Source organism: Ascaphus truei, chromosome 3, assembly GCF_040206685.1.
Source record: "Ascaphus truei isolate aAscTru1 chromosome 3, aAscTru1.hap1, whole genome shotgun sequence".
NCBI lineage: Eukaryota > Metazoa > Chordata > Amphibia > Anura > Ascaphidae > Ascaphus > Ascaphus truei.
In genome coordinates this window covers 120,671,151-120,686,300 of record NC_134485.1, presented here as the reverse complement: position 1 = coordinate 120,686,300, position 15,150 = coordinate 120,671,151, and the positions used below count along the sequence as shown (strand labels likewise).

General features: G+C 39.4%; 2 protein-coding genes across 3 annotated transcripts in view; one reads left to right on the top strand and one right to left on the bottom strand.

Annotated features, from left to right (window-relative positions):
* LOC142489160 (uncharacterized) overlaps window positions 1-945 on the bottom strand; it is a 215,978-nt gene extending 215,033 nt beyond the window's left edge. Inside the window, exon 1 of the mRNA XM_075589434.1 lies at window positions 812-945. The gene's annotated coding sequence lies outside the window, so the exon portion shown is untranslated. The remainder of the gene's footprint in view (window positions 1-811) is intronic.
* Window positions 946-969: 24 nt separating this feature from the next.
* Window positions 970-15,150, top strand: part of F5 (coagulation factor V) — a 228,769-nt gene continuing 214,588 nt past the window's right edge. Inside the window, exon 1 of one of the 2 annotated variants that reach the window (XM_075589432.1) lies at window positions 970-1,341. In XM_075589432.1, the coding sequence (XP_075445547.1) occupies window positions 1,190-1,341 (152 nt within the window). In that variant the 5' untranslated portion in view covers window positions 970-1,189. The remainder of the gene's footprint in view (window positions 1,342-15,150) is intronic. The other variant, XM_075589431.1, reaches the window with a different exon arrangement.

Genomic DNA, 15,150 nt, shown 5'->3' with positions numbered 1-15,150 from the left:
CTCAGCGCGCCTCAACACGGTCTTTTTTACCATGTCCGAGGCCTAAGACATGTGAATGTGCTCACAAGTGATCTTTTTATTTGCTATATATAAAATACAAATAAAAGTATTTCGTTAGCCACAGAACGCTATTGTCTATTCGTATTTTTTTTTTTTATATATATATATATATATATATATATATATATATATATATATATATATATATATATATATATATATATATATATATATATATATATATATATATATATATATATATATATATATATATATATACTGTACACACACACACATCATTATTATAGGATAAACATTTTCATTATAGCCTTTTCTCCTAATATGCATCTGCCAAAAACAAAAAAGGGGGTTTGGCAACTAAAATTCTATTGTTCATGGATTAGACACTGAAAAAGTTATGGTAGGTAAAAAAAAGTTACAGAACCCCTCCACCATAGAGCGTTCAGCAAATACAAATACCACTATTTTTCATGGAAGAACTTTATAAAAATTGGGCCATCGAAGGGCGATAATTATATGTACCAATGCAATATTGATGCATTTAATTCTATTTGATCATGTCCCACAACAATAAATATATGACTAGTCCTCCACTCCCCTTACAATTACTGCTAAAGTTTTTGGTAGGATGTTAGTTTAACCTATGAGATCAAACAATAAATGAATCAATGAGTCTTTTAACCCTTCCCCCTACCTCTGCAGTTATTCTGTGAAAACATTACATCTGTGGAACTGCTGCATGAGCCAACGATTCCTACAAATAATATCATTTGAATTATGAATGACTCACATTTTTGATGTTGCAAATCTCTCTCCCTCGCTAAAGTGATCTCTCTGTTCTGACCAGTATGCTGATATACTGTAGCGACCCCCTATTAAAGCAAACCGTCATCATTCGTGATGTTTACGGCAAGTGAATGAAAAAAACTTTTCTCACTACCCTGCAGGTTCTGCTAACTTTTGGGTACATCCGCTGTCATCATACTGAAGGCTGATGTCCAAAGGGCACATGGGCGGCTCATCATCGTCTCCATTGGTCACGGTGTCAATGCCTTGGACAAGAGGTCATCTATATTGACCTGTGTGCAGCACTGTGGACATAGAAGCACCTGGTCTCCAGGAGTTAGAGGATCTGGGTTATGCTGAGATAGAAGCCATCTGGAGCCTCATGGATCACACAAAACCCACATGTTCCTTGCTCTCTTTTCTCCTGGTGGGTGCCCTGATACAATGTATCCCCAGAGTCACCGCGGCCATGAGGGAACATTATGTAGCTGCTGTGATCGTCGACTGGAGTTACAAAAACCAACATAATCAGAGGTAAAAGAAAACAAATGACTTGGGTCATGTTTCTTGATGTGACGTTGTTGCCACGAATAAGTGCTTATCTGCAGCTCACATGTCTATGTATCTGTATGTCAGATTCAGTACAGTGTGTGCAATATTACAAACATATTGTTTTATGATTTTGTAGATTTAAGGGATTAATTTACTTGCCCCCATTGCATCAACAAAACTGTGTTTAGTAGTTATTATTACAGCTTCTACTACAAAATTAATAATTTTTGGTGCTTTTTTTGTACCAATTTTGAGCTTTTTTCTGAACACAATTTAGCTCATTCTGTTTTTTAGTATTCTTGCTCTCTATTTTTTTATCTTTATTCAGCTCCCAGTTATCCCCCCCCCTTCTCTCTCCAATTTCACTTTACTTCTCTTCTGATTTAACAGTAGAATTCCCCACTGGCCGCTACTGCATATTCCAGATGCAGGGTCACAGTGACACAATGCTCTCTGATAGCCTCCTCTGTACTCCTCAGGACACTTAGAATCTGAGACTCTGTGACTAGAAGAGCCCTCAGGATGAAGAAGAGGTGTAATGGGATTAGAAGAAAAATAAAAGATTTGTGGGGGGTCTAAAAGCCTTCTCTAAATGTTGACGTGAGAGAGGATTCCGCCCTCTTCCCATTGTGGGCATCTAATGCAACAATGTGTATAATAATAAATGTACTTTAACCAATTTCAATGCATTAAACATATATTTCATTTGCATTGGAAAAGTCGTTAAAATACATATAAATCATTCAAAACTAGACAATTTACGAATGACTGGACAAATCTAACAAGACATTTGAATGCACTCTGAATACACCAATACATTTACGCAATCTTGAAGACATAGAGGAGACATTGTGGCTTTGACACTATCTGCAGTAGAACCAACTGTGCATGAGATCTGGGTCAAACAAGAATTCACATTGTTCTATCTATTGAAATGCAATTGTGGGTGGCGTTCCATGATTATGAGGAACAAGCTGAAATATAGGGTAACAAAATAACTCTTCTTAATAAAGGAAATGGTAATTTTTTTTTAAATATATATACAGTATATATATATATATATATATATATACACACACACACACACACACACACACACACACACACACACACACACACACACACAGTATATATAATATATATATATATATATATATATATATATATATATATATATATATATATATATATATATTTATTTATTTATTGATCAAAATGGAGCTCCTAGCAAAGTGGGTAACGATGTATACCTTTAATGTATATTTTATGTAAAGAAACAGATCTTAAGAGAACAAGGTGTATTATACTGTACACAAAAATCCTGCATCATTATTTACTGCCGAATGTTCAATTTTAGGAGGTGACTTTTCCCCTATGTCATGTCCACTACTATTATGAAGAAAATTCATTGTCAAGGCATGGTGAATCCCTGGTTCTGAAAGGGTTCTTCGTTGATAGAAAAGAAGCTTGTTCATGCAATGCCTTACCATATAGCTGTGTATACTGTTGGTGCTATAAACAAATGTATAATTAATATTGTTGTCATTTAAATGATTATTGTAGTCACTTCTAGAAATATTACTTGTTTCCCTCTATAACTATTGCCAAAAATAATATTACTGTCTAATATGCACCCATTTGTTCCCGAGCACATTATAATAAGAAGTCAAGGACATTCATAAAAATACAAATAGCATATTGTCACATACAGACATATTGGATGGATTTAAATCAGATAATAACACATCACAAAATATATACTTTATTAAATGATAAGTTGCTAAACAGCTACAAAAAATGGTTGACTAAAGAAAGTTTTCCTTTTCTACCTACGTTATTCCTTCCCCCCCTTCTTCTTTTTCTTGTTATTTCCTTGCTGTTTCCCCTAAATCTAATCATGATTCAGTCCATCAGCCCTTATATACCCGACATATGCTTACTGATGTGAAATGTGTTTAGTTATGCTTTCACTTAGTTTAATGGGTTTGCGGCTGTATTTTGTTACTGTAATATTAGTATTAGGGGTGCAGTTTACTATGATTGTTGCAATCAGATTTTAAGATACCCTTTGTGTCATTGCCTTATAACAATATGAGCCTTATAGAAATGATAAATATATGAAATCAAGTGGGCTCTTGTAAAATATATACATTATATACATATGTCTGATGATAATGTTATTGCTCTATGGGCATTTTTTATATGAAGGGGTTAACAATTTAACCCGTTTTCGCAGGCTTTTTACTATATATGTTCAGGCTCATACCACATCTCCACACTCTGAGACGAAGCGCTGTACTAGAGCGTGAAACGCGTAGAGGGGGAGATCGTGGTGTAGCCCCAGTGTGTAATGTGCCAATAAAGTTTTGCTATATTCATCCGGAAGCAGTTTGGATTTCTGTCATGCGCAGTTGCGCCAGAGCCCTTCCATTTCTTCTTTAAAAAAAAATGGTTGACTAAAGAAAGTTTAGCAAAAACAGTATTTGGTGTAAAAGATACCAGATGATTTTTGAAAATGTATACAGCCAGTAAAGTATATTCGATTTACACTTACTGAAGGATTATAGCACCTCAAAATAACATTGGGAAGTAGTTTTACTTTACCCCAAAATTATTTAACTCCAGAAAGTACAGGTGATAGTTGAGTTTCATTAAATAGTTATTGCTACTAATATTATAACATTATTTATTATTTTTTGTATTGCTAAATAAACAGTAGAAGACCAATTTTAATCACACATTACTCTAAATAGCATGTACAGGTGTCTAATAGCAGATGACTGTTTAGTAAATATTCACTGCAATCTTTGATTTATTTTGTTAATGCCACCTTTCAATAAAACGTATGCTCTGTATAGTAATGATTGACTCTTATGTAGGAACTTTAGGTAAACAACAGAGCTAGCTTAAGTATTTGATGACACCTGTGTGAAAATACATACAGTGTGCTAATTATTTATGTCATAAGACAGTTATTCTTAAGACTAAATAGATCATGACAAAATGAAAATTCTTACATAATGGAAGTGTCTAGCCCAGGCCTGCACAACTCGTAAAGCGAGAAGGACCGAACTGCTCCAAGGAAAAAAAATTTGGGCCGCACGGGTAAAATCATCATCATCATCATCATCATCATCATCATCTCTCCTCCAGCACCTCTCATCATCATCATCATCATCCTCATATATCTCCCCCAGCACCGCTCATCATCATATCTCCCCCAGAACCCCTCACTATCAACCTTTGCGATACTCCCCATCTATCTCTCATACCCCCATCTCTCCCCCTCACCCACACACATAATACTCCCCCTCCACATCAAACACACAATAGCCCCCTACACACCACACACATCCCACCCCCCCTGCACCTCACATCATTCTCCCCCCATGCACCTCACATCATTCTCCCCCCTGCACCTCACATCATTCTCCCCCCCTGCACCTCACATCACTCTCCCCCCCTGCACCTCACATTATTCTCCCCCCTGCACCTCACATCATTCTCCCCCCTTGCACCTCCAATAAACCCCCGGCACCTCCAATCACTCCCCCCTGCACCTCCAATCACCCCACCTACACCTTCAATAACCCCCCCTACACCTCCACTGACCCTCCCCTGCACCTCTAATCACCCTCCCTGCACCTCGCGGGGGGAGGGAGAGGGGGCTCGGCTTGCGGGGGAGGGAGAGCGGACTCGGGCGAGGGAGAGCAGACTCGGGCGAGGGAGAGCGGACTCGGGGGAGGGAGAGCGGACTCAGGAGGAGGAGGGGGGGAAAGCTGCTGCCGCCACGGGCCGCACAGTGAGTGCTGGCGGGCCGTATGCGGCCCCCGGGCCGCGTGTTTTGCAGGCCTGGTCTAGCCTATATTTTCTTTCCAGTGTAAAACTGTGAGTATTAGAGTTAGTAACTTCTACTTTCTCGTGATGAGAAATCGATCCTGGGGCTCACACATTTCACTCTCACTAAGTACTTTTTCTTTGTCATTGCCGCTAAATTCTTTAGGGCAAAATACTAACATAAATTACATGTGCTGAGTAAGAAACTTTGTGAGTAATAATTTTACCATGTGTTCACCTAAAAGTACGTAGGGATTACTTACAAATGTGGTTGTTAAAATATGGTCTGCTTCCTCATGCAAGCAGCATATATACGCACTAGTACATCCTGGCCCACACCCAACATCACCATACACCCTGGACTACTCAAAAGCCTTGCACTATCTACTGAATGTTGGTGGAGAACTCTAAAAACCAGCACACCAACCACTGCTCACTCTAATGGAAAACACCACAAATTTACAACTTGCAAACAACTACCCAAATTTCTACTCATACTATTACTCTCTCTAGCAGGTGATGTTGAAACTAACCCAGGTCCTCCCATTTCAGCTCTGTCCCATGCCCCTGAGAATTCCACCTTTAAATTCCAAAAAGGGCTATCTGTCGCCCATATAAACATCCGGAGCCTGCTGCCCAAACTGGATGAACTAAGGGCATGTTGCCTTATGCATAAACCCAAAGCCATCGTTCTTACAGAAACATGGCTATCCTCTAAAACTCCTGATGCAAATATCGCCATTCAGGGATACTCCATTTTTAGGAGAGATAGGTCAAAGAGAGGAGGGGGGTGTTATTTTATATTGCAGACACCTTACAATTTACACTGTTACATTGCCCACCAAGTCCACCCTCTTTTGAAACTCTAGTTGGCAAAATCTGCCTCCCCTTTTCTAAGCCCATCTTGCTTGCTGGCATCTACCGCCCCCCTAAAGCCCCTCTACAATCCTTGACTGATATCACCCAATTTCTTGCCTCCACTTCCTCTCTGAATGAGAAGAGTGAGCTGCTAGTTCTAGGGGATTTCAACTTCAATTGGCTTGACCCTAAAAACCACAAAATCCAGATACAACTCAAGTCACTTAACCTATCGCAACTCATTTCCCAACCCACACGAATAAACCTGAAGTCGCATAACCATTCCTTGCTAGACTGGATTCTCTCCTCAAACCCCAGCAGAATCCAATCCTCTGGCATCCTTCCTGATATTTTCAGTGACCATGCAATAGTGTACTGTGTAAGGAAAATTAAACCGCCCCATTCAAGCCCTAAAGTTCTCCTCACTAGAACATTTAAAAACTTTAACCCACAACAGTTTCTGGATGACCTTACCAACTGCCCATGGCACAGAATCGATTTAATTCCCGACCCTGATTCTGCACTCGACTATTTCCAATCCGAGTTCTTAAAACTCTGCGATACCCATGCTCCACTACGCAAAATAAGGGTACGGGGGGCCCACCTTCCATGAGTTACACCTGACCTTATAGCACTCTACCAGTTCAGGGATGCCTTGTGGAAAAGCTACAAAGTAACTGGCACTACCAAGGATCTCAATCACTACAGATGCCTGCGGAACGTGTGCACAAGGCAAACAAGGTATGCAAAAGCACAATATTACTCTGACAATCTCCACCAAAATACATCAAACCCAGCTAACTTCTGGAAGGTTATCAACAATATATTCCAGGCTCCTAACCATCAACAACCAAGTAATATCACTAAGGGGGATATTACTCTGACAAACCCCACTGACATTGCAAATGCATTCAATGATTACTTTGTGGGGTGTGCCACTAACTTATTAGCGAAACGCAGCACAAACCCCAAACCTGAATCTCATCCTGGGAGTATCCCTATAGTCCCACCCCCTCCCAACACTGCTCACAATTTTCAATTTAGCCCAGTATCTGAAGAGGAGATTACACAAGCGCTCCTCAAACTAAAACTAAGCAGCCAATGTGGACCCGACTTACTACAATATAGGTTCCTACGACTTGGTGCCCCAGCCATTGCCAAACCAATTGCGTCCATAGTCAACTCTATCCTGTCTGCAGGCCATATCCCTAAGACCTGGAAAACTGCCAGAGTTGTCCCAATCTTCAAAAGTGGGGACAAAAACACTGTCTCAAACTACAGGCCAATCTCACTTCTCCCAATTCTATCCAAAGTTATGGAAAAATGTGTCTACTCACAATTAAGCGATTTCTACACCAAGACAAATTTCCCTAGCCAATTCCAGTCTGGGTTTCGTCCCAAACACTCCACCGTAACTACCCTGCTAAAAGTTTGCAATGAAATCCAGTGTGGAATGGAACGGGGACAACTCACTGGTGCAGTATTCCTAGATTTTGCAAAGGCTTTTGACACAGTTGATCATGTTATCCTGCTTAACAAACTCCAGAGCTCTGGAATAGGGAAACATGCTTTAAACTGGTTTCAGTCCTACCTATCAGGAAGATCCCAACATGTGTCCATCTCAGGCTCTAACTCCAACCCCCTGGATATCACCTGTGGTGTCCCGCAAGGCTCTGTTCTGGGGCCCCTACTCTTCTCAGTGTTCATTAATGATCTTCCCACAGCTTGTAAGGAAGCCTCAATACACATGTATGCCGATGACACAATCCTGTATGCACACAGCCATAGCCTCTCTGACCTTCAACACATACTTCAGTCTGACTTTTTGAGACTCGAAAACTGGATTTCCCAAAACAAACTGTTTTTAAACACTGACAAGACTGTAACAATGGTATTTGGGACCAAGACTAAATTTGTAAAGCTTCCAGTGACTGAGCTCCTGAATAGAACAAACGCTAAAACCACCCTAACACCTGTCACTAGTTTTAAATACCTGGGCTTATGGTTTGACTCCCACTTAACATTCGGGATGCACATTGATACCCTGACAACCAAGACCTATGCCAAACTAGGGGTACTTTACAGGAACAAATCCTCCCTAAGTCTCCTGGTCAGAAAGCGTATTGCACAGCAGATGCTAATGCCAATTATTGACTATGGAGACATAGTATATGGCTCGGCTCCTCAAACCCACCTTAGCAAACTTGACACCCTCTACAATTCAATTTGTCGTTTTGTTCTCCAATGCAACTACAACACACATCACTGCGAAATGCTCAAAGAACTAGATTGGTCATCACTAAAGTCTAGGCGCAAAGTTCACCTTTCCTGTCTCACCCTCAAATACTTTCTGGGCAAGCTACCCAGCTACCTGAACAAGCTCCTCACCCCTACCACATGCAGTACCTATCACCTGAGATCAGACTCCAAAAGACTATTCATGGTCCCAAGACTCAACAAAGTATCCGGACGTTCCTCCTTCTCTTTCCGTGCACCCCAAAACTGGAACAACCTACCAGATACTCTCATATCCACCACCAGCTTAAGTTCTTTCAAATCTAAGGCTGTCTTACACTTTAATCTGGTCTGTAACTGTTTCATACGCTCATAATATATATTTTCTTTAACTGTGCATGCAATGTCTTGTATATAATGTATACCTTGTTCATTTATGTAACTGTATTTGTAACCATGTATTATTTTGTTTTACTCTGTGCCCAGGACATACTTGAAAACGAGAGGTAACTCTCAATGTATTACTTCCTGGTAAAATATTTTATACATAAATAATAAATAATAGTTAGAATGTATTAATTATCGCATATAGGCGATACTAGAAAGTAGGCCAAAACACACTAAGGGTGAATAAAATGTTCCATAGTCAAAATTGCACTATTTCAAACTTTCTCCTTACATGGCAATCTATGGGGGGTCATTGATCAAAGTCACCAGGCTGCAAAATCAGTGTAAAACTAGTAAAAAATGACTGCACCAGATGATCAATTAAGAAAATCCCATTGGCTTCAATGGAAATTGTTATCCTTAGTAAATTGGGTGCAGTTTGTTTGCTCGAGTTTTACAGCTGTGGGACTTTGATAAATAAACCTGTCACGGGAGACCAGGACCTTTAACAAATTTATACCGGGATCATTCAATAGGCAAAAGAAGGTGGTGAAATAAAATGGTGTTTATTTGGATAAAAACCTCGGAAACAGGGGCTGACGTCAGAGGAGGAGGCATGCCAAGCCGGCTCGAAAAGCCAGGTGAGCAGGAAATAGGATTTAGTCAATGGAGAAGCGCCTACAAGCTGTATCTCCCCCAGCTAACTCATTGCCACCCGCTGGGCAGACTCCACCAAGTCTTGCAGATACAAAAGGTGTCCCCACAGGGTGCCTGGCAATTCGCCCTTCCTCACCCACAAAACAGTCTTCTCAACTCTGGACATCCTCTCCTCTTTGAACTGCGGACTCTATACAGACATGCCGGTGTCTATGCTGATGCCCTGGCTGACTGCATAGAGTCTTATAACAAATGTATAAAACATCATAAAGTACACTTTAATAAAGTATGCACCTTGAGGAACCTTATACAGTACTTATAAGGGAAATGGATTTTTTGATATTTGGGCTTGAAACTTAGGAGCCTGGGGGACACTGGGTTGCCCCGGTGTAATTCAGCCCGTGTACCGGCAAATCATGCCTGCTCGCCGAGGAGAATTAAAGGACTAACGGTAACTTCAGCCCCCGAACTCCTGCAAACAAAATAATTTATTTCTACCCACATACCCCCATCTAAAACGTACACGTACAAAGCTTCACAGTTCTAGGGCCAGGGGAACAGGAAAACAAAAAAAAGCAGTGGTCACTTTATTTTCCACATGGTCCCTAGTTTATGGTGCTATTTAGCTGCCAGGGACCCCAAGGTTTCAGGGGTATCCAGAGGGCTTAACCTTTATTGTATAGCCTGGTTACCCACTCCCATCACAAATCCTATATAGGTTGTGCTTCCTAACGTTTTTTTCTTGCACAGCAGTTTTAAGAAATTAAAGTTTCTTATATTTTACACATTGAAATGCCATCCTTGAACCCAGGATGAGAAGATATAAATTGTCTTAATAGAAGAAAATCACTGAATCGATAGTCATTGACTGGGTGAAACCCAGAACTTGCCACATACCATTAACATGAACTAAACAATTTCTTCCTGATTTCTTCTATTGACAATTAACACATTCCTCATTTGTATTAGGGGACTTCAGCAGATACAAAATAACTTTATGCATTTATTTAGAAAAACTAAATGCAATTTTTTCAGAAGTCAAAGTATCACATAAAATATGTTTAATGGATTATTACAGAGCCTATACTTTGTGTCACAAATTTAGAAAATAAGGGGGGTTATTTATCAGAGTCTCTCGACCAGAAAACTGGTGCATGAAAAAAAACCATGCGATTAATTATAGAAAAAATCCTCAATGCTTTTAGCAGAAGTTTTCATACATTTGGTGCTATTTTGGCACCTCTTTTATAACTGACCCCCAAAACATTATAGGATTCTCACATAAAAGTGAAACCATTGTGCTTAATGAATGCATTAGAAGTCCTATCATAAACAATATTCTCGTATCATCAAATAGGGTACTGTAAACATGTTGCACCTAGAATTAACTATTAAATACAACAAATTGTGACATCATTGGATTTGTGCACATAAGCATAGGATTATAGTGTAACAGCAATAACTTTCAATTTCCTAGATTTTAACATAAGAATATGATTTTCTTACAGCCAGTTTTTTAATGAACTTCTTGTTAATGTACCCCAGGGCTCTGTCCTGGGACCTCTTCTCTTTTCTTTGTACACACTCTCTCTAGGTGACCTAATAACATCTTTTGGGTTTAAATATCACCTCTATGCTGACGACACAGAAATATACTTTTCAACACCCGACCTTACACCTGCTATACAGACCAAAGTTTCTGAATGTCTCTCTGCTATATCATCCTGGATGGCCCTCCGTCGCCTTAAACTCAACATGGCTAAAACAGAGCTCCTCATACTTCCTCCCAAACCTGGCCCTACTGCCTCCTTCCACATTACTGTTGGAACTACGATCATTCACCCAGTAGCCCAAGCACACTGTCTAGGGGTCACACTGGACTCCTCACATTCGCCCCTCACATTCAAAACATTTCTAAAACTTGTCGCTTTTTCCTCCGCAATATAACAAAGATACGCCCTTTCCTCTGTTGCTCGACTGCTAAAACTCTGACTCAGGCCCTCATTCTCTCCCGTCTTTATTACTGTTACCTCCTGCTGTCCGGCCTTCCTGCCTCTCACCTATCTCCCCTACAATCTATCCTAAACGCTGCTGCCAGAATCACTCTACTCTTTCCTAGATCTGTCTCAGCATCTCCCGTCATGAAATCCCTCTCCTGGCTTCCGATAAAATCCCGCATCTCGCACTCCATTCTTCTACTCGCTTTTAAAGCTTTACACTCTTCTGCCCCTCCTTACATCTCAGCCCTAATTTCTCGCTATGCACCATCCCGACTCTTGCGTTCTGCTCAAGGATGTCTTCTTTCTACCCCCTTTGTATCTAAAGCCCTCTCCCGCCTTAAACCTTTTTCACTGACTGCCCCACACCTCTGGAATGTCCTTCCCCTCAGTACCCGACTAGCACCCTCTCTATCCACGTTTAAGACCCACCTTAAGACACATTTGCTTAAAGAAGCATACGAATAGCACTGTGAACATTCTGAACACATGATACATAAAGCTTGGCCCCCTGCAGACGCACTTACCAGAACTCCCTCCTACTGTCTCTGTACGTTCTCCCTACCTACCAATTAGATTGTAAGCGCCTCGGGGCAGGGACTCCTCTTCCTTAATGTTATGTTTGTCTAAAGCACTTATTCCCATGATCTGTTATTTATATTATCTGTTATTTATTCGATTACCACATGTATTACTACTGTGAAGCGCTATGTACATTAATGGCGCTATATAAATAAAGACATACAATACAATACAATACAGCCAGTTTTTTAATGAACTTCTTGTTAAAGTTTGCTTACAGTATTACACGGTATCTTCAGATGCAATATTTAATAGTCATATTATTAAACGAGGCAATCAAGGCTAATGAGCTACTTAACTGCATTTTAGCAATGTAGCTGGAGATGGGTGAATGTGTCAAAGTTTAGATAATTGCAAAAATTAGGGAAAAGGAGTCCCTGCCCAAAGAGCATACAAATGAACTGTTAAATTCATAGACAGGAACAGTACATGGCAGAGCAAATTTTAAAGGGAAAGATTATTAGGGTGTTGATGCAGTATTTCATGAGATCGTTTTAAAATGCTATGGAAATTCTTAATTGTAAAGGTGACTTGTCCCAAATAACAAACAACAAATAAAGTTTACGTGGCATTACATATATCTAGCAGTGACATCATTTTTGTTAAGTGACAATAATTGTTCCTTTATTTGTAATTATGCATTTCTTTTTATCCGATATCAAATGAAATATTTGCAAACAGATCTCTTGGCGGTTCATTTATGTATCGTAATGTAAAATTAACAAAAAAGATTCATCTGCAGGTACAGGCCAAACATAAAACATACTATGGACGAAGAATGGTTAAAGCATTCTTGATCACTCAATGGTATCATTCGTTCTGATGTATCTACTCTTAAAACAGATTCATATAGTCATTTATTCATCTACAGATTAACCTATGCATGGCCTGTTAGTATGAAACAATAATAAAAGAAAACAAAACAATTAATTACAATTTTTTTTTTAAAGTCTTGGTACAAAGCCTATACTCTTATCTTGGCCTTGGACAGACTCTATCTTGTACCCAAGATATTTTGTGTACTATCCTCTGTTCCAAATCAGTTGTTTTCCTTGAATGTGTTTCTCACATTCCACAATTCTTCTAACAATTCAGTAGTTCACTCAAATGATAACAAAATAAAATCTATAAAGATTCTGAATAACACCCATCTTACAAATAGAAGATTTTACTATGATATGTATTTATGTATTTTCAGCTATCACAGGAGACCAGTACTTTTAACACCTTTTACCGGGATCAATTTACTAGGCAGGACAAGGTAGTGGAATTAAATGGGGTTTATTCTGGTAAAACCAGCAGACATACAATGAAAACACAAAATACAGGTAATACACGCTTAACTGGGGGTCTGGGGGGAGTCTCTAGCCGCACTAGGTGCAGGGCGCTTGCTTCAGGAAGGATTACCCTGTCCACATCCAGGAACACCACGGTACTACTGTACAAGCTGGAGGCTCAACTTGCTGAAGGCGGTGTGTTGAGAACTCAGGAAGCCGGCAAGTGGGAAATTCGAACTGGCCTATGGGAATCGTGCCAACGAGCAACAGCTTCCTCTTGCCAGCCCTATATCTCCTGCTGCGTAGGCTCCACCGAGTCTGGGAGAACAAAGAGTCTCTCCCACGGGGAGTCTTTGTCTTTGGACTTGGTAGTCCGCCCTTCCCCGCTCACCAAACGGCCCGACACCTCTTGACTTCCATCCTCTCCTTTGGTCCAGCATCTCTATGCAGACATCCTGGTTTATCAAATTACCAGGACTGTCTTCATAGAGATGAATACACATTTTAAACACATATTTCTTCCTCTAACCTGGGCTAGGGGATGTGGATGATACATTTGGCTTTGTGGGTGGAAAACATAATATTTCATTTCATAGGGAAAATACAACAGTATTAACAGACACACGCGTACCTGCAGTCCAGACACGATCTGCAGGTAAAATGGTGAGACAACCGGTAACTTTGCCCCACAACCTGTTATACATGTTTTAATCCCTTTTCCCCCCAAATACCCACTATTAAAGTCCTGCTCCCGGAGTCCCAGGTTTATAGAAACACATAGAGGGTTAGAACAAACACATTGTCCCCGGCAGCTTATAGTGCTGATAAACTGCCGGGGACCCACGTTTTTAAGGGTAACCAGCCGGGCTTCACCTTTATTATCAAGGCTGGCTTCCCCCACCGTCACATCAGCCATTAAAATGTTGGTAATATTTATAAATGAAAACATTATTAATATAAGTAATAATAATAAAATATTAAACAATAGCAGTGTTAATACAAACATAAATATAATAGAATGTATCATAAAAATACAACAGTTCTTTCTAAACACATTTTGTGTTCACGCCTTCTCATTGTCATATTCTCTCCTGATAGATAACAGTTCTTTGGTGGTATACTCTAAACCACCCTGGTCTCTCCTAATTACTTATTTCCATTCTTTATCACCTCTTTCAGATTATCTGGGTAGACTAGATTAATACATTTCTTTCCAAATCATAAATGTACAATTCATTACTTGGGTTTGTACCTCTGTACTGATACATGTAGAGTACATTTTTTGATACACTAATTGGTTGTTTTATTCTGTGTCTGATATAACCAAAACATTCACATTGACCTTGCTTCTCAGCTCTACTAACATTATTCTTGTACATATTTTGTAACAGAGTTTAAGCTCTTCTGCAACTTGAAAATCATTTGTACTGTGATTGAAACAAAAAAAAATGTATTTCTCTATTCTCCTCCCTCTCATGTGGCAATAATAAAGTTAACCTTAGAGCCAGACTATTAAATTTCACACATACATCCTGTACACTTACATTTCAACACAAAAACTAAAATATTTCTGTTACAATAACAAAAATAATAGCATGAATAAACAGATTACACATTATATTTGTTTCTGTGTTATTCCTAAAACGAAACATTATCTTGGTTATATTTAAAAATCCTACACTGTTGACCTATACATAATGGTCTGCATTTTCAAACTAGGAGTGTATAATACTTTGTTAATACTTCCTAAACATATAGGTCTAAAATAGCATATTTACTTCCTAACTAATATATATATATTATAATATATATATATCAAAGAAAAAGAGTGTGTGGACCGCGCCTATAGGGTAAATCACTGGTTTCACCCCAGTCCAAGCTATAATGGGTGTACCTAAACAACGATGATAATGTGTAATAATAACAATAAATATACTGTCCTGAATAGTGCTAATAGCTGA